This window comes from Linepithema humile, chromosome 1 (assembly GCF_040581485.1).
Source record: "Linepithema humile isolate Giens D197 chromosome 1, Lhum_UNIL_v1.0, whole genome shotgun sequence".
NCBI classification, from domain to species: Eukaryota; Metazoa; Arthropoda; class Insecta; order Hymenoptera; family Formicidae; genus Linepithema; species Linepithema humile.
Window position 1 is genome coordinate 7739954 of NC_090128.1, and position 22000 is coordinate 7761953.

At 40.6% G+C, this 22000-nt stretch overlaps 1 protein-coding gene and 1 non-coding gene across 4 annotated transcripts in view; both read left to right on the forward strand.

Moving 5' to 3' along the window:
- Nucleotides 1–20266, forward strand: part of LOC105679706 (eukaryotic translation initiation factor 4 gamma 3) — a 36326-nt gene extending 16060 nt beyond the window's left edge. Inside the window, exons 2-24 of one of the 3 annotated variants that reach the window (XM_012379895.2) lie at nucleotides 4290–4639; nucleotides 4749–5015; nucleotides 5200–5338; nucleotides 5423–5617; nucleotides 5819–6012; nucleotides 6618–7683; nucleotides 14067–14914; nucleotides 14999–15103; nucleotides 15304–15822; nucleotides 15925–16001; nucleotides 16080–16239; nucleotides 16316–16580; nucleotides 16668–16768; nucleotides 16919–17082; nucleotides 17285–17334; nucleotides 17419–17648; nucleotides 17980–18155; nucleotides 18380–18459; nucleotides 18673–18899; nucleotides 19129–19272; nucleotides 19356–19431; nucleotides 19646–19795; nucleotides 19957–20266. In XM_012379895.2, the coding sequence (XP_012235318.2) occupies nucleotides 4290–4639; nucleotides 4749–5015; nucleotides 5200–5338; nucleotides 5423–5617; nucleotides 5819–6012; nucleotides 6618–7683; nucleotides 14067–14914; nucleotides 14999–15103; nucleotides 15304–15822; nucleotides 15925–16001; nucleotides 16080–16239; nucleotides 16316–16580; nucleotides 16668–16768; nucleotides 16919–17082; nucleotides 17285–17334; nucleotides 17419–17648; nucleotides 17980–18155; nucleotides 18380–18459; nucleotides 18673–18899; nucleotides 19129–19272; nucleotides 19356–19431; nucleotides 19646–19795; nucleotides 19957–20174 (5801 nt within the window). In that variant the 3' untranslated portion in view covers nucleotides 20175–20266. Of the gene's footprint in view, nucleotides 1–4289; nucleotides 4640–4748; nucleotides 5016–5199; nucleotides 5618–5767; nucleotides 6013–6617; nucleotides 7684–14066; nucleotides 14915–14998; nucleotides 15104–15303; nucleotides 15823–15924; nucleotides 16002–16079; nucleotides 16240–16315; nucleotides 16581–16667; nucleotides 16769–16918; nucleotides 17083–17284; nucleotides 17335–17418; nucleotides 17649–17979; nucleotides 18156–18379; nucleotides 18460–18672; nucleotides 18900–19128; nucleotides 19273–19355; nucleotides 19432–19645; nucleotides 19796–19956 lie in introns of all 3 variants that reach the window. The other 2 variants (XM_067361115.1, XM_067361114.1) reach the window with 2 other exon arrangements.
- LOC136997553 (small nucleolar RNA SNORA53) lies at nucleotides 17712–17850 on the forward strand. Its single transcript, XR_010888267.1, has one exon. It is a non-coding gene; the product is annotated as a small nucleolar RNA SNORA53 (small nucleolar RNA).
- Nucleotides 20267–22000: the final 1734 nt, after the last annotated feature.

Consider the following 22000-nt stretch of genomic DNA (forward strand, 5'->3'; position numbering starts at 1 on the left):
CTGCACGATGTATCTTGCATGCTATTAGATGATAATCGCGCAAACTCGATCATTGACTTGCTCCATCATGGACATGAGAACCCGTGACCAATGAGAGCGCAGCTTACTTTCGCTTCTGCTTCCCTGTTTATTTGGTCTTTCGGTGTTTTGGTCTCCTGGGTAATCGTGTTTTTTTTTCGATTCGCCTCGTGGGGATATGACCTGCGCTAACGTAATTTCGAGAAACTCCGCGCTTCTCTTGTCATCGCGATCGTTGAACTTTTATCACGACCGTCGTGTCGGTGCGGCCCGCAACACGGTCAATCGAATATGCGTGCGTGCGTGTGCGCGCAATCACGAAGCAGAATGATGCGAAGCGCGTTATTTTCGAGCGCATTGTGGGTAGTTAATCTGACCCGGTGACCTATCTGTCAGGAGTCGAATCGTTTTGCGTCTATTTGCGAACGGTACGGGTTCGAGCGGATTCAAACAGCCTCGAATCTCTCTCTTTCTCTCCTCTCCTCTCCTCTCTCGGCGAAACTGAGCAGAATACTGCCGTCATGTTAAGCCGATGACATATGCGATGCTTTAGTGCCGATCTTAATCGCTTCGCAAAATTTATGGAATTATTCTTCCGTTTGAATCTTTTTTTGAACACTGGAATATTTCTAAAGTTTTATTTATTAAAAATTATTCCTTAGGAGCCTGGTTGCTTTTTTTGTGCTCATTTTATCGAACTAAGAAAACGTTGCAGTATTTTCGGTATCTCTGTAAAAGAAATTTTAAATCGCTGCAGTGTAAATACGAATCAAGGTACGCTTAAGTATCTTCTCGAACAATAGCCGTCATTTTTCGGTAATTCGTTGATATCGATATATCGGGCAGTTTTGCTATTTAGGTTAGTTCTTAGCGCCCCTGGACGGCGCTTTAGACAATTCACGATATAGGTCAATCGATAAAACGCTTTCCACCTTGTGCCGCCACGAAGGTACGTTCGATCCTTTCCCTTCGCACGGATACGTCCCGTTCCATCTCCTGTTTTGCCTTCTTTCCTTGTAACGATGTCTAATGACTGGCGATAAGTCGCAAATCGAAACATGCTTCTCAAAGTCACTCTGTCAACGTGTATCAGGAGTTGTTGATATTCGACGCGATTATACCTCAACATATACACTGGAAGAGAGAAATTTATTAAACACAAACTCTTGAACTACGTAAAAATTTTACTAATACTTTAATCGCTTGAAATTTACAAGAAATTAAGCAAAAATGCAGAAAATTCATCTAAGACTTTTTAGAAAGTAAGGAACTCAAAGGAAAAACACCGCGTAGAAAGATTAATCATCGATATTAACACTTAGCATAATTACGTGAGGATGACGAATGACATTCGTGGTTCGTCCTTGACAAATCGGTCTATGATTCGAGTGCTTCCGCTTTGTGACTCCACGAAAGAGCTCGTTATCGCCCGATACTGACCGTCGGTCGCATTTTATCGCGTTCATTATTGCGTTTCGCGAGAATGAAATGGGTGATCGGTCGAGTCCGGTGTGTGGAACATTTGATAATGGCGCGAAGGCATGAGGGGGGAGGGGGAGGGTGTCAGCTCGCTCGCGATGATCCTGTTACGAGCGTTACGACGGAACCGTAGCGTTCCTACGGCAATCTCTGGTCGCTAACAATAATATCGATGCAGCGTGCGCCACGTGGCTCGCTGAACGATGAGGTTAACCGAGCCTAACCTAACCTAACCCAACCGACTTCTCACTTCCACATTCGCGATCGAGTCACTCTGCCGTGCAGTACCGTAGCGCTTTCAATCGACGTGCAGCGTTTAGCAGCGTTCATTAATGTCTCGTCCCCTTCCCCTCTTCGGCTCAAAGTCGATTCGGAATCGTGTGTGCACGCGCACACACACATACACGTCAAGCGCGGGGCGCATCAGGAGAGAATCGGAGATTCCGTGGGTGGGGTGACGCGAGCTGCATACGTCATTCTCCGCCGGAAATGACGTACAGGGCTCAGGCGCGGCTCTTCGCATTCTGGATCGCGTTCTCTAGGCCATTCTCCTTTTCTCTGACCGTAATTTTTCGTGTTGGGCGATGCAATTTAGTGGGATGAGTTTTTTTTTCGTTCGGTAATACTTTTCGCATTATTCTCGAACCGTCGCAGCTCCCGCCTCGTGATCTTATCAAGGAGAAATTAAAAAAGAGGGAAAATAAAATTTACAAACTCGCGCAGTTTTTGTATAAGCAAAAAATTTTTTTTTAGTTCTCTTCAATGGAAATTGTTCTCGATCGGAATATGCTTGAAGCTTTAAAGCGAACAGAAGCGCGTTCCTTCCTGCGAGATGCATCGCGGCATCGTTTGCATAATTGATTAGACTTATTAGCTAACGGAGATGTCAACATGTGATGTGAATGTCGAATATGCGCCTCGCATATTCCTCGCGAAGCGATGCGCGCCACCCGACGGAGTCGTTCCTGTGCAACGGTCACGAATCGATGTCGTGGCGGAATCACAGATAGCAGCACTGTTCCCCGGCCCCTGCCCACATGTGCAAAGATGGCCGTCCGCGAGGTCGGTCTGTCGGTGCGTTCGTTCACGTTCTTATATCGCTGTCACGTCAACGTCGCGCTTTCGTAACGACGCACTGTTGTGCAGAATCATCAGGTACGTTCGACCTGCGAGGGGACTACAAAGGACAAATTTCGTGCAACGATCTCGTAACGGTGAGCAGAGCGACGTTTGTACAAAAAGCGATCCATATTTTTCTCCAACGTTTGAGACGCGTGGCCGTCCCCGTCTTATATTCGTCTCGCGTTCTCCCTTCGCGTCCGTTCAACGAGTAGAAAAATGCGAAATATCGGTCGGACGAGCGGTAATTTTTGCGTCGCGGATCGCGACGAGTCGGAAGAGAATCATCGAGAGAAATCGAGGAAGTGGCCGTAAGGCATCTCTGGAATATCTCGGCGCGTATGTTCTCCAATGAAAAACGTTGACGTCAACGTGCCGTTCATCGTGCATATTTCGTGAGAGTAATTAGTAATTGGTACGACGAAGAAAACGGGGCGAGGATGGCGAGGGCGTTCGAGCGCGCGATGGCATGCCGCGTATGCATGCCAGACGTTATCGAGATGGGATGCGATATATGTATTTCGGGAGCCTCGTACCTACTTATCTGTGCTGTGTAAGCTCGCGATTAGTGTCGACACGTTACTGCATTCCCTTGTTAGTTCGTAGCGCATGAACACTCATCTTTTGTGTTGAGTATTCAGCTTTTACCTTATTGTTTTTTTCGTTTTTTTCCTTTAAGAAATTAAATATCAAGTAAAATAATTACATATTAGTTTAGTTTCTTCCTTTTTAGATATTTTTTTCTTTTTTATATATTTAAAAAATTTTTTTATAACATGCATAATAATTCTTTTGTACTTGCGATAGTTTTACGTAATTCCAAAATTAAGTTAATTAATTGATTTATTTATTTTTATTCAGAGAGTTTAACAAATATTTATATTGTGTGTATATATGTTAAAAATGAAATTATATTTTATTTTTAGTAGAATAATCTAATGCGTCGTATTTAGTAGGATACATTGCATCAAAGAGATTAATTGATTTAAACACGATAAAAGAATTATTTCCACTTCCGGTGCCACGACCGGTGTCATTTATTTATTTATATTGATTCGAAGAATTTGAATCATATTTGTTTATATTGTGCGTATACGTACTAAATGTTATATTCTATTTTCAGTTGAACAATCTAAGATATGTCGAATTTTGCGCGATACACACTAGACAATGAGTTAACGAAGTTAGATCTGATAGCCACTTCGATTTCCGGTTTACATTGCTTCCGATTACGGTGTATCTTGTACAGATAGTGGAGGCAATTTTCTAGGAACATTTGTTTGATAAAAGACGATTACTTGAACAGATAAAATAAGAAAAATAAGAAAAAGCTCGAATGCCTTATGCTTATTTTATATATACGGATAATAATATTGACACACATCGCATATCTTATTAAAAATTAGATAGCAGTCGCAATACTGACTAGAACGTATCTTTCGTGGAAGTGAATTCTACGAACTATAAAATATATAAATATGAATTATGAAATTATGCAATTATACACGAATGTCATGTTACATTGCAAATGCAACACTTGACCTTGCGAGTTGCGACTTTATACATACGTTTATATTGTGTTGTAAAAATCGAGCAAACATTTTGCAACAGTCTTAAATAACAAAAAGCCACGAATCGAGCAATTATTTAATAAGTTACAAATCTTGTTTCAGGGTCGGAGTTTCATGGAACCTACAGCGCCCAAGGGGGTCAGGTGGGCGGGGGTGCAGCTGGTAATGTAGGAGTGCCTACAGGCAGAGGGCCGCCGCCGCTCGGCGGTATACAGACGATAGGACAATCCGCAGCGGGTATACCACCAGGAGGTCCTGCCGGAGGGCAAGCACCTTCTCAAGCACCAGCGCCAGGGGTGCAGTCGCAACCACCGCAAGGTCCAGCGCCTACCACGACACCACCTGTACACACGCCATCGCCGCAGGAAATGGGAAAGCAGGGTCATTTGCCGACGCAACCGCCGTCTTTGCAGCCGGTTTACGTGCCGTCGCAAAGCCGACCGGGGTCACAGGTACGCACTCGTTAATATTGATAGGAAATCTTTTTTTTACACTTAGCTTTTTAAATTAGAGGAAAATTTTTGAAATATGAATTAATTTACATTTCTTATTCCTGTGCAGAGTTATTATCCAACGGCTCAAAGGCCACAGCAGCCACGAGGTATTAATCATAGAGGCGGTGGTCAGGGCGGTAGTGGAACACCGGTTGTCGGTATGGCCGGAGTTGGTGGAGGTGGAGGGCAACCACCTGCGATATACTCGCACCCTGCTAGTTTACCAGTGCAAGCGAGTGCAATGTATATAAGTCAAAGTCAAGTTCATGGTCTTCACACAGGACCTCATCAACCTCAGTCCGTCTATCAAATGAACAATCAAATACCGATTCAGGTACTTAAGATATATTAATATTTATATTCATATCACATGTGTTGTATATATTTGTATATCATGCTTTGTATTAATATGAATCTCTTATCTTTCATTATAAGAATATATTTTTGTGTTCTTGAAATATATTTCCTTAAATACTAATAAAATTTTTCTTTTTTCTTTTTTTTTTTTTTCCTTTTAGTTTTCTGGTCCGCCTCAACGACACCAACCGCATCAAAATCAGCCGTATTATCAAACCTTTCAACCACCTCCAACCATCATAACACCGCCAGGTGTGGCCTTCGGATATCACACAACCGCCACTCAAGCGCATCATAACTGTGAGTTATATTATGCGAAGCCGAAGAACTTCAACAACGCAGGGGACTTCAACAAGGCTGACATGTCGTATTTTTCTCTGGCAGATTATACATACATGAATTCGTCAAACATGAATTTGACTAGGACGAGTACGAGTGCTGTTAGCGGTGGAGCGCAACATGTTGCAGGCCCGCTGACGGGTGCTCAAGGTGCTCCAGTCGTACCGCAGGGTACACTTCAGCAACCCACTCAACAAGCCCAACCTCTGCCTCCAATGGGTATACCTCTATCGCAAACTGGTACGTTACTTCTAAATCAACTCTGACACATTCGGTTGTCTAGAAAGTTTTGTTCTTTTTTTCAATCTTATTCTTACGTATAACGTTTTGAACGATTCAATACATGTTTCCAATCACGTAGTTTTTTTTTTCTTTTTTTTTTTTTTACAGAAGATTCATTTAGTTATTCAAATTGGCAAATGTACTCTTGTTCTTTTCAAGACGTGTACTCGGGACACAACGGTGCTGCGACGAACGCTAATAGCACCACTAGATCGCGAAAACCTAGAGGACAGAACGCCATTTTGGACATAGTCAATCCCGTCACTGGTAAGAATATCAGTGACGAAATTTATTGCAGTAACGAAACTACGCAGAGTGGTGAATCCAGTAATCGCGAGACGCCACAACCACAGGTGAGTTACATTGAAATATGTTGACAATTGGCTAAGAGAGTTGCCGGGCACAATAGAGTCTGTACTCGATACACTTCCAAGTAGCGGTTGATTGTACAACGGAAGAGAGAATTATACGTCTTATTCACGCATATTCCAAAAGCTAACTCTCGTAGTCAATTGTTCGTACTTGTATCTGTATACCTATACGAGCCATGTCCTCTAGCAAGTCGTTTGAAATCTTGAGTGGATAAGGAAGATGATTGATTGATTGATATACTATCAGTATTGATTGCAAAGATATTTAATAAATAATATAAGAGAATTATTACGCGCATTGACGTGTAACTTCGATATCGTTCGATATCGATGAACCGAGTTAATTAATTTTTTTTTCAGATTTTTAGCAATCTCATATACATTTCTAACTAACGAGGATATTATGGCTGTAGGGTATGACAGATGTATGAAGTCTTGAACATTTATTTTGTTCGTCTAAGTGCTTTAGTTTTGATTTCTCTCGCCCTATGATTTGAGTTTGGAGCCAGTTTTTTAGTTGTCAAGCGTAATGTCTGAATGAATAGCACGTGTCATCGTCTATCACGCAGATTTGGTGATTGTTACAGAACAATGGTGCGGAGGTGATAGCCGATTTCGCTGCTCGTGTCGCGAAAGCCGCGACCGAGGAGTCTGACTCGGTATCGACGAGCGCGTCCGAAACAGCGCCTAACACAACCCAAACAACGGCGCAAACGTCGTTATCGAACGTTCAAACAAATTCCTCTAATGATACAAATAGTCAATGTAATACTGGTCCGCCTACGCCCACGCAAAAAACTATAGCTGGCGCTGGCGCTGGCAATATTGCATCTACAATTAATAGTCAATCATTAGGTACTTGTAGTAATAGCGCACCGCAAGTAGATGCTAACGCGACGAAAACCGAATCGAAAGCGTTGCAACTCCCGATTAAGGAGTTTCAGCCTAGAAGCGAAACAAAGACAGGGACGATCGAGGAATCGTCACCCGTTGTATCTTCTCCGATGGTCGCCGTCACGACTAAAGATACTATTTCCGTGCAGCTTACTTCCTCGGCTGCTAACAGCGAAATAGCATCTACGACAGCGACGGTGACGGCTGAGATCGAACCCGAGGCCGCTGGTGCCGGAGCTACTGTTTCCGCTACTACTGCTCCCGCTGCTGCTCCTGCTAATATTGTCGCTACTACCGCTGCCGCGGCTGCAACTACTGCTACCGTTGTCGGACCCGTAGTCGGAACCGGATCCGTGCCCGAGGCCGCCAAGAGTGTCAACGCCGCCTCCAACGTAATACAGTCACCGGTCACTCCGTACTGGAGCAACATCGCCCAGGAACTCCTGAAACCGTCCGCCACTGCCTCGAACAACCCCGTTCCTACCAGGGAGCCGTTCCCTAACTTGTCCGCCAAGACCTCGTCAAATTTACCGCCGAGGAGGAAACCTAACGCTACTACCGAGCCGCCTTCGAATACCAAAGAGCAGAAAGAGAGGAAAACCCGGGAGAAGAGCCTTGGCTCCAGGGGCGCCACTCCTACGCCCGTTCATAATCAGGCAGCAGATCATCACCATCAAAAGACGAACGGTGACGCGGCAGGCGACAAAACAGAAGCGGAAGTGCTTCCTAGGAACGAGATCCAACAAAAACCATCAGATGGTGAGTACAAGCACTGTCCATTTTTCATTTTTCTAATATTACTTCTAATATTGCCAATTTTCTAATGAATCTGTCCAATTTTCATGTACATTATGTTTAATTATATTTATAGCGAACGGAATTTAATTACTTAATATCGTTTCTTTATTTTTAATTTGCTGTTTCGTTCATATCAATGGAATTAAACACTCACTTGCTTTATTTAAAAATCGTGTACGCGTGATTTTATTGAATTTTCGCACAGTGATGCAAGCGACACGATTGTTTCGCGCGTTAATCGATAAAATACATTGATAGCGTTGAGATTTGGAAAAAAGAAAGGAAAGGCAGAGTGACTGAAATAAAGAATAATTTCTGAATCTCGCACGCATTCGCGTTACGCCCATGCGACCACAGCCTTGAACGAGTTTACTCAAGGATACGTCCTCTCTCTTTCCTTCTCTCTATTGCCCGCGACTGAAAATTCATTCGCTGTATCTGCCCGGGACTGGCGTTATCGATCGCAAGTAAACATATGGTAACGGACGAATTAGTGAGGACGGATGCATCCTAAGGCAACGAAGATTTGTCGTTCTTTTTGTTCGTTTGAACTTTGCGCCTCGTGATAGCACGCGAGATAGACGTAGTATTTGCAGCCGAGTTTCCTGGATAAGTGTAATTTTCAGTTAACTATTCAAGTTAAGGCTCGATTCTACTGTTTACATTTTTTTTTAATTATCTGATATTGTGTCAAGGAATACAACGAAAAAAAAAAAAAAAACGCATTGATCGCAAAGTTTTTCACAGTATTCTATCGATGTCCTAAGGTATTCAGTTGGTTATCAGAATTATTTTAATTTTTTTATATTCTAATAATTTTCAGCTGCGATAAAATTATGAAAATATTCAAACGATATTTCAAGTACGATGCTTCAAAGTACATACGAAATGTTCACGCGCGCTTACACGTGTCGCTTAGAAATTTCTGCGTCGGCGTCGGTGAATTTTTGTGCTTCACCTGGAGAGGGCCTCTGAACCCTAACCTAGCTTAATCTGGTTCTAACCTAAAAAGCCACGAGATTTTTCGCTGCAGTTGTGGTCTGCGAATGAGTGTTGCTTGGTGTTTATTCTCATGTTCGCGCGCTTTTGCACAAATTTTACATGGAAGCGGATACAAACTTAAGTAAATTGCGATAGGAACTTACGAAACCGTTTAATTTCGAAAAGTCTGAAACTGGTTATTATTCGAATTTGGAGCCGTATTCTTGATCAACGCGTAACTTGGTGCTGTTATATGCGAATATTTTAAATGTTCTATCATGATTATTTAAGTCGGACTTAATTATCGTATTTTTATCTTCATTGCATCGATAATAGTGCAAATTATTTACAGAAACGGTTAGTGTGATATATTTTACTTAACGAATTTCTAGAACGAAAGTAAAATGTTGCTATCGATGAAAGCATTCTAGAATTTTGTATGTATCTAGTATGTGTTTTTAGTAGGAAATATTTGTTTGGTGTTATTCACGTGTAAAGTCCTTGTTTAGCTTTCAATATCAACAAATTGTTGTATACTCTGATCTGTAACATGTCGAGTCGCAAAATGAAGAGAAAGGGTAAGATATTATGTGTTTTTTTAAATGTTTTAAATTTTTTTTCTCTGCTTATGTGTATAAACACTTTGTATTTTCTGTATTTGTGCGTCGAGAAACTTATTTACTATTTACCAGAAAGATATTCCAATCAATTCATCCAGTCTCGACGACTTAATAATTTTCGATTTACAAATTCGATAGTTATACATTCTTCGTAATTACAATCTTTTTAAAGTTAAAAGACTCCAATGTGTGAATCAGCATTATTTGCGAATACATTGCGTTTTAATGGAATGCAATGTGCCTCGATAAAATACCGGAAAAGACACGCGGTGAGGCATCCGTACATCGGTTTTTTTTTTTCTTTTTCTTTCTGTAGTTGTCCGCTAGATACACGTTTATCTTTTCCTCACTTCGATCATAGAAATTCAATTTGCGCTACATTCTTTGCTAATACAATAATATTTTATTTTGACATAAGAAATTAGTAATAATTTTAATCTTCTATATAAATATGAATTCAAAATTTTATTTTTACAAAATTCCAACATGCGGTTCCGATCTTTGACCTTCGAAATTTTTGTTTCATCCATATTTGTCCGCTTTTTTCCTTTTTTACTATCTTATCCTTTTTCACAGTTTAAAAGAATCGTAGTCGATGGCACTTTGCAGTATCGCGTCTAAATTTTTCCGTTGAAATTCCACTTAGTGACAGTTATGGCCAACGGAAGGTTTCGGTGCTCGTTTCTTCACCTTCTGTGATCGAAAGCGGGTAGGGATTTCAAGCAAGGCAAGACGGGGCGAATCACGAACAGAGTCGGGCTGAGCCAAACGGTGACGCGAAAACGTCCGAGAATGAACGAAGTAGGATTAATCGGCGATTGGCGGGAAAGAGGGGAAGAAGTCTCCTTCGTCGTCGAGGAACGTCGGCCTTCAGTAGCTAGCACGTGCTGCGCTAGCCGGCCGCGTTTTATTCCGCTCTCTTCTCCCAATTCTATCCTCTCCTCCTTTTTTTTTTAGTTGTTTTAAATTGTATTTTGTTCTACTTTTTAATTTTAACGACACCCCCAAAGACTACTCGACGTTACTGTTTCAATATTTTTTTTTAACTTTAACATAATTTATACACTCTACCGCTCACGCAACGAATACGCTTATTATACCGCATTACATTTTATCATACAACTTGTCCCGAATTATTTGTACATATTTTTCTATCTCATCGCGACGAGCGCCTTATACACGCATCGTTTTTCTTAACTTGTTTCCCACACTACCCTTCTGCCCCGTATTGTCAGAGGAGATCTCTCGCGCTTTGTGTTCCTTTCTCGAATGGATGTCGGTTCGTTGAGAATGTCGTATCGTGCGTTCGAGAATGCGCGACAGTGAAGTGCAATTCAAATGCGTGGGAAACCAAGTGGAAAGATCGACTCAGCCCGGAGATGTACGTACGAATTTCTTGTCTATTGCTCGTCTCTCGCGTCGGAGAAAAAAAATGTCGGTACCGCGATGGCAACGTGGTTTGTTTCCCGACATCTTGTCGTCGGCGCCGAAGCGAAACGACACGGCGCGAAACGAGTCGAACCGAGGCGGGAGTGCGCGTGCGATCGCCCGCCCGCTCGCCCGCGCCCGTTTACTTATCTTATTTGTTTCATTAGATTTGTAAATTACATGCGCGACTCTACGTGGCAGTTGCGCTCCGATAATATCCCGGCGTTCGCGAACACGCTCCAACGTGTTCGGAGCATCGAGCCGTCTGTTCAAATATGGCCACCGAAATCCGGCCACGCGGAGCTGGCTGGTACGAGTACTTTTTTTTTCCGGTTTCCTCTCTTTGTCCGTCGCTTTAAAAAATGAATATTACGTTTTTGTTCCATTTTCTTAAATTCGCCGAATATAACGTCATGCAGCCAAGTCTCCTCCCACACGGATGTCCTTCGAGTATATTTAAAAGATGGACACTTTCGCGCATAAAGCACTCCGTTCGTTTTTTACTGTCTTTAAGTAATTCAACTACGCTTTTAATGTATCCAAATTAGATGCAGCAGGCGCATTTAATGGTATTGTCTGGGATCTTAAACCGTTCGCTCGGTGAAGTGTGGCCATTTTGTGAATGATCGAAAGAGAACGCCTCACCATATTGCTGCGATCTGTTCTCGTAAAATCGCCAGCTCGATTTTTAGAGTCGGTGAAATTTTATAAATGAATTCGTCGTTTCAATTGCACATTATATTACATCGACGTTTACTTAAAAAAATAATTATTAAATTTAACGTTTAGATCGCGACGGGGAAGATAAATTTTCTTTATATTCTTTGTTGCAAACGTTGGAATTATACGAAACTGAAGGTGCTCAAAATTGGGCGAAAGCGTTTTTGCAATATTATTCTGTATCGATTGACATCTTTTACGCGCCACGTTTGTCTTTTTCATGCTGAATTTTTTCGTCGTTACACAGCCATACGTTGGAATTATATCTCGAATTTTTGCGTAAGTGAACAGACTCGATCTATATTAAAAGATCATGCAAAATTGTATGAAGGTAGATAATAAATTCGATAAGTAAGAAGTGCGTTCGGTCGCGCCCATATTGTCGCCGAAATGATCGATCTTGGCAACAGCACATTGTCATTGAAAGTACATGTATTCTTCGATACAGGGAAAGAAGTCTGGTTCGCAACCGAGGGTCACGGCCGCAGACGCGTGTGTGTGCGGCCGTGCTTGTTGCGCTGTTAGGACCTCGGCTAACGCCATTTCACAAGAACACGCGGCGCGTCTGTACATCGAAAAATATCACGGGAATTTGGGCGCAGCGTTGCTCCGCCGCAACCTTGAGCCTCTCATCATCCGGCGATTGGGTGAAAGTCTTCCGCGGTTTAAAAAAACTCCATCCGTAGCACAGGAAAAAGCCGCCAGCTGCTTGGAAATACCGGGAAACATTCTTCAATGATCGATCGATTGACCCTGAAAGGACGTGTGTCGCTCGTATTCGGTATTGTATTCAAAAGCACTCGTACACTTGGAGCGGGCATTTTACGATTTCTCTGTGCAAATTTCGCGATCGTTTAAAGCATGAAATATGGTGAAGAATGTGTGAGAGCGAAATCGTGAAGCGGAATCGAAATCGCGTTTTACGAACGAACAACTGTAATGCACGCATACATACATTAATGACGCGATTAATGACGCACGATAAAACCGTATCGGGGCAGTGCGGGTGATACTCGCGCGAAAATTCTTTTTCACGCCGATGCTCTTTGAGCCCTGCAGATGTTCGACAGCGATAGACGGTTTGCGCACTTGCGGTGGCGATCTCTCTCGCAGCCGTCTAATTATATCGTCTTTCTCGAAATTCTTAGTCGCACCTTGTCCGCGTCTCGCCTATACGTCCAAGCCTATGCGTGATTTTTATTTATCGCCAGCGGATTGATTCTGAACTATCCGCCGTCTCGACCTGCTTTTATAAAATGTGACTCAACCTACTTTCATGCATCGCGAATCGAATCCAAGATCGACACGAGGACGAAATGTTTGTCGCGCGCCGAACGTTAATTAATTAACCAATTAAATAATTGCTCTCGAAGAAGTTTCGTCGTCGGCAGTGAATAAATATTTCGAACGTTTCGCCAGATTTCGACTTGCTACGGGAATCCACACTGAGATTTCGATCGCGGATAAATTAATGGCACGGTCGGATGTAGGAATTTTTTCCGAGCGATACACGGCGCGCGCTCAGCTTTCGGCTCGACTCGGAGCCGCTTGCGTTTAGTGCGCTTGCTCCGGCGCAAACCGGTGAACAGAACTAATTTAAGAAATCCTATGTCGTGCCTGTCGGTTTGCGCCAGTTCACAGGTTAAAATAGATGCGTGAAAGTCGTCGGGCGCCGCGGCTGGTCAGACCCGAGGATTTTCCGAAGTGTCTTTCAGTCGGAGACAATCGTTCGCGATCGCCGTTGTCGTCGTCGTCGTCGTCGTCGTCGTCGCCGCCGTCATTGTCGTCTCTCTTACGTGGACCGTCCTCTGCATTCTCGAGTCGAGATCCAAATACTCGGCACGCGGACGTAACGCGACTTTTTCTCGAGTATCGTCGGCATCTCGGTTTCACTGTTGGATCGCGATCGAGAAAACGAGATTCGCGAACGATCATCGACGACGTCGTGCTGTCGTTGAGGTCGTCGAAAATGCAATTCTCGCCGTTGTTGCGCATCGTCGTGTTTCGTGCCGTCGTATCTGTACCGCGTTTGGCAGGATTTGGCAGGTTTATAAATAAATACTGAATCAGTGCCGCGCGTGCGAGCGGGTGCGGCGCGACGACAGAAACTCGAGCCCATCCGAAGATGTGAGTGCACGTGTGCGCGGCGGACATACGCGAAACATGGGCGACCGAAGAGCGAGCGGCGGCGGCGGCGGCAGCCGTGCCAGCAGCAGCACGAGATCCAAAAGTCGTAATCGACGGGGATCCCGAGATCACGGTACACGCCCGATCCCGACACGTCGAGGCTATATTCCTCGTTGAATCAAATCTTTCTTTCGCCGCTATTTCAGTCTTAAAGAGCAGCTTGTAATAGCACCGAAGAAAGAAAATAAGTTGAGCAATCGCTTGGCTTTCTTTTTTGGACTTTCAGTCATCATTGATGATCGATGCGTTCGTACAGAATGAAAGGATACAGAGATCGATGAAATATGCTACTTCGCGTTCGATACGTTTGTTAAAATTGCATACAAATTTCTTTTTCCAGCCGTACCAAACTTTTTTCGTATCCTCGCTTTCATGTATCATCATATGCGTACTTCTTTTTTTTTTTAGGTAAAGCTATGCAAAAGCAGAAGAGTAAGAATAAATTGAAACCCTACGAGCTGAATCGCAAGGGCGCGGAGAAGGAAGGCACAGACATGGACGCCTTTGTAAACCCGGTATCGGCGACAAAAGTGGCCGAGATCAAGCAGGACAACAAGGATCAGCACACACCCGCTCTGAAAGACAGTAACAAGGAGTCCGGCAGGGAGATTAGTAAAGACATAAAAGAGAAGGATAATTATGAATCGAAGAAAGAGAAGGAGATTTTACCCGTTCACCCGAAAGTCGAGAAACACGTAGTTGCCGAGGTGCCCAAGGAAAGCGCTCCCGTGCAAGCCGCTCACGTTGTAGATAAACTGCCGATTAACAAGGAAGTGCCGAAGGAGTCCTCTCCGAAGATAGAGGACAGCGCGAAGTCGAATGTATGTAACGCGCAACCGAAAGCAGCAGTAGTTCCTAACGACGTCGTCGATCACGCGTTAATCAAGGAGGAGATCAACTTGGAAGCATTGGTCGCGCAAAAGAACGAGGAGAACTTCAAGGTTTCAGCGTTGCTCGCGTCCAACGACGAAAAGGTAACGCCGACAGTGATGCCGGCAGCGGTTATCGAGAAGAAGCAGCAGCTGCAGGAAGTGGAAGCTCCGAGCGGCGGTAGTAACGCGTCGACTGAAATCACCACGCCTAGACAGCCACAACTCAAGTACACATACAAAGAGGATCAGTGGAGTCCGATAAACACCACTGGTAAGAAGATCTACGATAGAGATTTCTTGATGAAGCTGCAACATGAACCCAATAGCAAGATTAAGCCACCGAATTTGCCAAATCTGCAAGCTGTTTTGAAAGACACTATACAGGTAAAATTTTTGCTCACTTTTGCACGTGTAATTTATACGCACGTAATATTTCATCATTTACACATGTATGCGTGATTTTTACAGAATATTAACTCCACTCTGGATTTGAGGACATTCAAGGATGCAAATCTTACCAGACACGACTCACTGATGCCTGGATTTGCTAAATCAAACTTGAACGCACGCCCGGTAAGTCGGATTAAAGCAAACACGCGGATTGCATATCGCGAAATGGAAATAAAGATGGATGATGCTGAGTTGTGAAAGTAGTGGTCCGAAATGTTTTGATGGACAACACATATTTTCTGACTTTTCATTCTTTACTGAATTACTTTATCTGGATACTAGTCTTGATACGTTGCTAACAAGACGTGCCTTTTTTTTTGCAGCCGGCAACAAGTAGTCGTAAGAGCGACAGAGGCAAACCTAAGCCCAGTAAGCCCAATGTCATACACGTCTCTTTGTCACTCCGAGAAGATGTGAAACTGAGAGAGACGGAGAACGCTTGGAAACCCACAAGGCTGAAGCAGTTGTTTATAACCGAGGAAGACGCGAAGACCGAGGCTCTCTACAAGCGAGTGCGCAGTGTGTTGAACAAGCTCACTCCGCAAAAATTCGCCACCTTGGTGGAGCAAATTAAGCATTTACCCATTGATACACAAGAACGTCTACAGGGAGTAATCAATCTGGTCTTCGAAAAAGCCGTCGACGAGCCCAGCTTCTCCGTAGAATACGCATTGTTGTGCAAAGAACTGGCCTTGATGGAGGTTGCAGGCGGCGATCAAGATTGTTCTATCAGCTTTAAGAAACTCATTATCACTCGTTGCCAAAAAGAATTTGAAAAGAATCCGATTGACGATGTTGCTAGGAATAGAAGAATTAAGGAAATTGATGAATGCACAGATCCTGTAAGCGAACCTTGATCTATTTCATTTTTCAGCTATTTTCAGTATTTTTTTTTTATATATATAGAATATTTTATTTTAATATTTGATTGTTTCATTTATTAGGAAAAGAAAAAGGAATTACAGTTGGCTCTCGAGGACGAGGAACGTCGGATACGTGTGAAATCTGTAGGAAATATTCGGTGAGCAAATTTTCTATATGATAAATATTTTTACTAGACTATAATTTTCTTAAACATATTTTATTTTAACATTTACAGGTTTATTGGTGAATTATACAAACAACAAATATTGACTACGAAAATCATGCACCGCTGCGTCCGACATTTATTGGAGCAAAATGATGAAGACAACTTGGAGTGCCTGTGCAAGCTGTTAACGACAATTGGCAAGGATTTAGAATTGAAAGGATCTCCCGAGGTAAAAGTTTAAGTCTGTGATTTATCGACGATAATATATTACTTGTGTATTTCTAACTTTTTTTTTTATTTTACAGGAAATGCAAGAATATTTCGGCAAAATGCAAGAAATGGTCATTCGAAAAGGTCATAGCAAGATCAGTTCTAGGATCCGTTTCATGCTGCAAGATGTTATAGATTTAAGAGCGAATAAATGGATCCCAAGAAGAAACGAGAATAATCCCAAGACGATAGACCAGATCCAAAAGGAAGCGGAATCCGAGAGGCTGGACATGCAAGTGAACAGCGCACCGTTGAACACTCCACGAAAAGATGATCGCAATAACGACAGGAAAAGAAATCGTAAGTTATGACAACTACGTAATGCGTTTTCTGCATATTATTACGATCATGATGAAACATTATGTTACCAACAATTATTCGCGCTAGGTGGATTAGGCGGTCCTACTGACGATGGTTGGAGTCAACCAGTAGGAAGGGTTAGACCTACCACGTATTCGGTGGAAACAGCGAAATTGAAGAACAAGCCGGTTAGTAATTTGAGTCTCTAATATTTCACCTGCCAACTTTTTGTTACTCAATTATCAATATCACTATATTATTCTTTATTCAATTTATTTTTTAATTTTTTTCTTTAATTTTATTTAACTTTTAAATTGTAATTTTATTTTTTGCAATAGCCTCCCATGGATGATATGCAGCTTGGTAATAGGGCTTCTTATTTGTGGCGAGCTACCACCCCGTCCAATAACTCCAAGACAATAAGTGCGAATAAATTTGCATGTTTAGAGAACATGTCTAATCTAGATCAGGACAAACGGATGCCGCCGCTACCACTCTCTGGGTGAGTAGAACATTTTTGAAACGCATTCGTGACTTTTGTCCAATTTCACTTTATGATGATACACATTTACAGACTAGAGTTTCTGAATCTTCTAAAACGTACATGATTTCACAATTTAATTCTGACGTTTTGCAAATCTCACGTCAACATTCAGATGCAGATCGAACAATTACTTATACATTTCTACCTGTTATTATTTCAGATCGAGATCAACGGGTCCCAGGGAATGTGGTCGCGATTACAAATCTTATGGTAACAATCTTTTGCACTTATAGATATAAGCTTTTTAAAAATATTCTTTGAATAAATGACTGAAAGAAATGTTATCTATTACAGACGGAAGGAGTTCTCGTAACGGTACTCACCAATTGGGCGCAGCGTCGAGCAGAGACAGTCATCCGTTATTAGATAGTGCGCAGGGTAGAAATGTGTCGATGCCTCTGCCTGTAATGAAATCTGTTTCGCAATCTGGCGCAATCAGCCACAAACCCGCAATGTCGGAACAAGAATTCATCAAGGCTCATAATTCCATATTAAAACACTACCTTGAGGAACCAATTGTCGAAGTAAGTTTTCTGAAAACGATATACTAGTTCCGACGAGACAAAGATATTGCAGGTGCAACGCTTTGCACGCTCCTTAGATCCATCTCTGATTCATTAGGAGATGCTTGAGTCATTGGCGTGCTATAGTATGCAATACCTTCTTTTTGGTATTCTATGATATTGTTGCATCAAGCTAATTCATATTAACCAGAGAGAGGACAAGATATAATTGCGATAAAAAAATGTTTTTAAAAATTTATAAAAAAATATTAGTTTTTTGGATAAAGAATTTTATTGGTATTTTGTCGTGTGGATCCGATGTAATCCTGACGTCATTTCTTTCTGTTTGCAGAATACGGGATTAGAAGTTCAGCAACAAAAGTTCGATATTGATACCTTGAACAAGTTCACGCGCGAATGCATCAACTATGTTCTGGAAAAATCGCCGACCGAGCGAGAACTGGTTTCCAAACTTCTGTCCCATCTGCTTAGGAGAAATATTCTACCTATGAAGTGTTTCAAAGAAGGGTAAGTCAATTTCTTTGTAGAAAAAAAAAAAATTGTTGCAAAATTATTTGTTCACATCTTTCGTATTAATGATGAAACTTATGAAACAGAGTAAAGATTACTACAATTGAAAGTTCTCTTTGTGTTACGTTTGCCAAAAGGATACTGATGCTACTCGCAACAAATTTAATGTTGTACCGAGTTTTTATCCGAACCATTACAAATACAGAGAAATTCTATTTCAGGTTAGGAGAAGTGTTGGAAATTGTGGACGATTTGGTTATAGATATACCAAAAATTTGGACGTATTTAGCGGAAATACTGTGTAAGTAATATATGCATATTATTTTTTTTCCGCGAGTTAATCGCGGAGCAATTTCTAGGAAAATTTTTCTTTTGTGATGACGATCACATTTAATGCCAGAGAAAATGCCATGCGGGTACTGTAGCTCAACAGGCCTGATGAAAAATCTAGTAATGTACTCGCGATAATGATTTTAGATAGATTTTTACATGCATGCTGATATTCGTGTTGTAGCACATTCGATAGAGGACGGCGCTATCCCGTTATCCGAAATGAAGAGCGTATTTCTAAGTTTGAGGCGTCAAGGCTACGTAGGCAAGTTCATCGGTGAACTTCTGACGAAAGTATCTCTTAGCAAAGGACCTAAATGGGTTGCCGATAAATGGGACCAAAGCGGACTGCAATGGAGCAACTTAATTGACACAGATCTGGAAAATATGGAAAAGATCATCACGGAATACGTAAGCATTCCTCACGCCCGAGTACAAGTCAATATTTCGAGCAAAATTCTTTATTATTAATGTATAATATTTGTATATATTGTATATATTTGTATATATATGTACAAATTATTTATACATATGTATATTGTAAATTGTGTAAGTATAAAACAATTTTTTTTTTAAATTTTTATATTTCTTTCCGTAGAAAAGAATCTTCAATTTTTAACGCATTAATTCTCATTTTTAGAATTTAGAGTTCCTAACTGGTGATTATAATAGTGCCAAAGGCTTTCCTACTACCGATCAACTCTCGTTAGAAAAAATTCAGGATTATCTCACGAGGCTCATGAAGGATAATACTTCCTTTGACGAAATTTGCAGTTGGATAACTGTAAGCATATTTCCAAGCTGACATCTCAAGTTAGTGTATGTTATATATCGACGGTTTTCTGCAATAAATACTTGTTGTTTCAGGCAAATGTTGGTAGTAGAGATAAAGACCCCAGGTTTATAAGACATTTAATGACTGCCATTTTAGATACTACGTTAGGTACGTATTTGTAAGATGCTGTGTTTCAAAACATATCCATTAAAGTGAATAAACTAAACATGATGATAAGATTTTTTAGATTAAAGATAAGAAATAAATGATCTTTATGTTGCTTAGCTAAAAGGATACTGACATGAATTTTCAAAAACCATTGATTTACATTTTTACAGGATTGCTATTCTAAATTATGTTTTTTCTCCATATTTATTTGCAGAAAAAAATCACGACACTTGGAAATTAAATTTAGAAACTTTTGCGAGCTTGCAAATGCTGATCCAACGGTTCGTCGATGCGAATGAATTATTAGAGTTGCAATGTCTTTATGCAATTCAACATTACATAAATAAAATTGAGTTCCCACCTGGTAAGCACTTTGAAATACACGCATTTATTATTATATTTATTGATATTAGCATAAATTGCGTAGTAACTGAAGTATTTCTATATAAATGAAAGATGTTTTATTTTATTTTACATTTATAAGAATATTAAAGCGTGCGGAATTAATTATTTTAATAATTGTAGGTACTCTCGTTCCCATTATGAACCAATTGTGGATGGATAATGTGATATCGAGCGACGCATTTCTGACATGGCAAAAGAAGACTCCAGAATCAACGGAGGATCTTGTAGGACATAGCGTCTCAATTGTCGCCCTTACGTCGTTCTTCACCGATTTGCAAGAACCGGACGATAATTCCAGTGTCGAAGAGTTGTCAACTAGTGCGAAGCAGGACTGTTGACGATACTGTGATCGATTACACTATCGTCTATTAAAAAGACTTAAATACGCGTCTCCCCGATAAAAAGAAAAATACAACGCTCAAAAATCAAATTGCAGTTGTGTTTTTTTTCCCGCAAAAATGAAGACGCCGAGTATTGAACAGAAAAACTCCAATACGAATAAATAAAACAATGAAGTGATATGTGAAAATGTATGTAATATAATCTATAACTTTTTACGACTCTCTACTAATGAGTAAAGAGGAGTAATAATAATAATAATAATAAATACAGACTTAAACAAAAGAACGAAATACGCGAAATACAGCTGTATTTGAGATATACATAATGAAGATAAACTTAAACTATTAATTATTACAGAACTATGCAAAATAATTATTATATATAATTCAATAAAATGGTTTAAAGTTTAAATAAAGCAAAAAAATGGCTCGCCAAATATTAACGTGTTTCTTATGTAAAAATGTCTGCAGCGAGGTAGGTCAATCGCTCAATAGAACCGGAAATATATGCGTCTCTTTTCCATGCTTGGAATTGAGAAGACTCAACGCTACTTCCAATTATATTAACGCTATATCACGGATCACAACCGAAGTGCTTGTTACACGATTTATAGTTAACGAATTGCAGATCGGAGTACGCAACCGAGTAGGTCAATTTTAAATGGATTAAATTTGGAAAGTAAAAGAGAGAGGAGGAGGGAAGAGAGAAGAAAACAGCTACCGAGATAACCAAGTCTGATACTGACAGCGACATGGTTCTTCCTATTGTAACGGAATACGATATATAACAAAATTACTAATTTATATCTTTGCAAATAAGAACTTATAATGTATTATAAGAAACGGAATATACACGACAAAATGGGATAGAGCGAAAGCGAGATGGATATATATTGCGGAATTAGGATCTGTAATCTAGAACACGTTGAAGTTAGAAAACGAAAGATTACAAATGATGTGCATATTGAAGTACTATTTTTTAACACTAGCTATTTATAATCGCAGAGAAGAAGAGAGTGAATGAGAAAAGTAGAGCACAGTACGTGGGAACGTTTGGATGTATCCCCGTGGTAAATGCTGTAGCATCGTATTGTATAAAATTGTTATTAAACTGATTTGAGGTACAGCATGAGCTCACTTTCGTTTCGAATGTGCTCGTATAGGAGAGACTGAGTTGAGCATATGTGTCTGCACAGGTTCGTGAAGATGTATATAGTTTCTCTCAATACGTATTAATAATTTTAATGAAGTCTGAGTCGATTCATAATTTTTTAAGGATTCGTTATATTTAAATTGTTTAACTTAGCTTGATATAAAAGGAATTACTTGAATGAATTTTACTCGTAAAAAGAGTTGACTTTTATAATCAAAAGGTTCGAAAATAGTGAAACAACTGCAAACTGATTATATATTTAACAATATATATTGTATTGTAACAATATATATTATATTTTATTATGTATAATATTATATATGTGTGTGTTGCTTTATTATAAATATATATTGTTAAATAATATAATCAGTTTGCAGTTATGCTCTTTCTGCTCAATTCACACATGAAAATTACTGTTCATCAGTATTTTTTTGTTCTATGCATATGTCTTTCCGAACTTTTACTCAATAATATATAATAACAATATATATATCCAGTGAGCTCATCATCTACGCAGTTATATATATTTGCACTTCTAAAATAGGATTTTGATGTGCCTGATAGATTATTTTGGCAGACTAAAGCAGAGAACTTTTCCGCTCCATATATGTAGCAGCACTAAGATTCATATAATTTCTATTCTATCGCAAAGAAAAAAAAAAGGAAAATA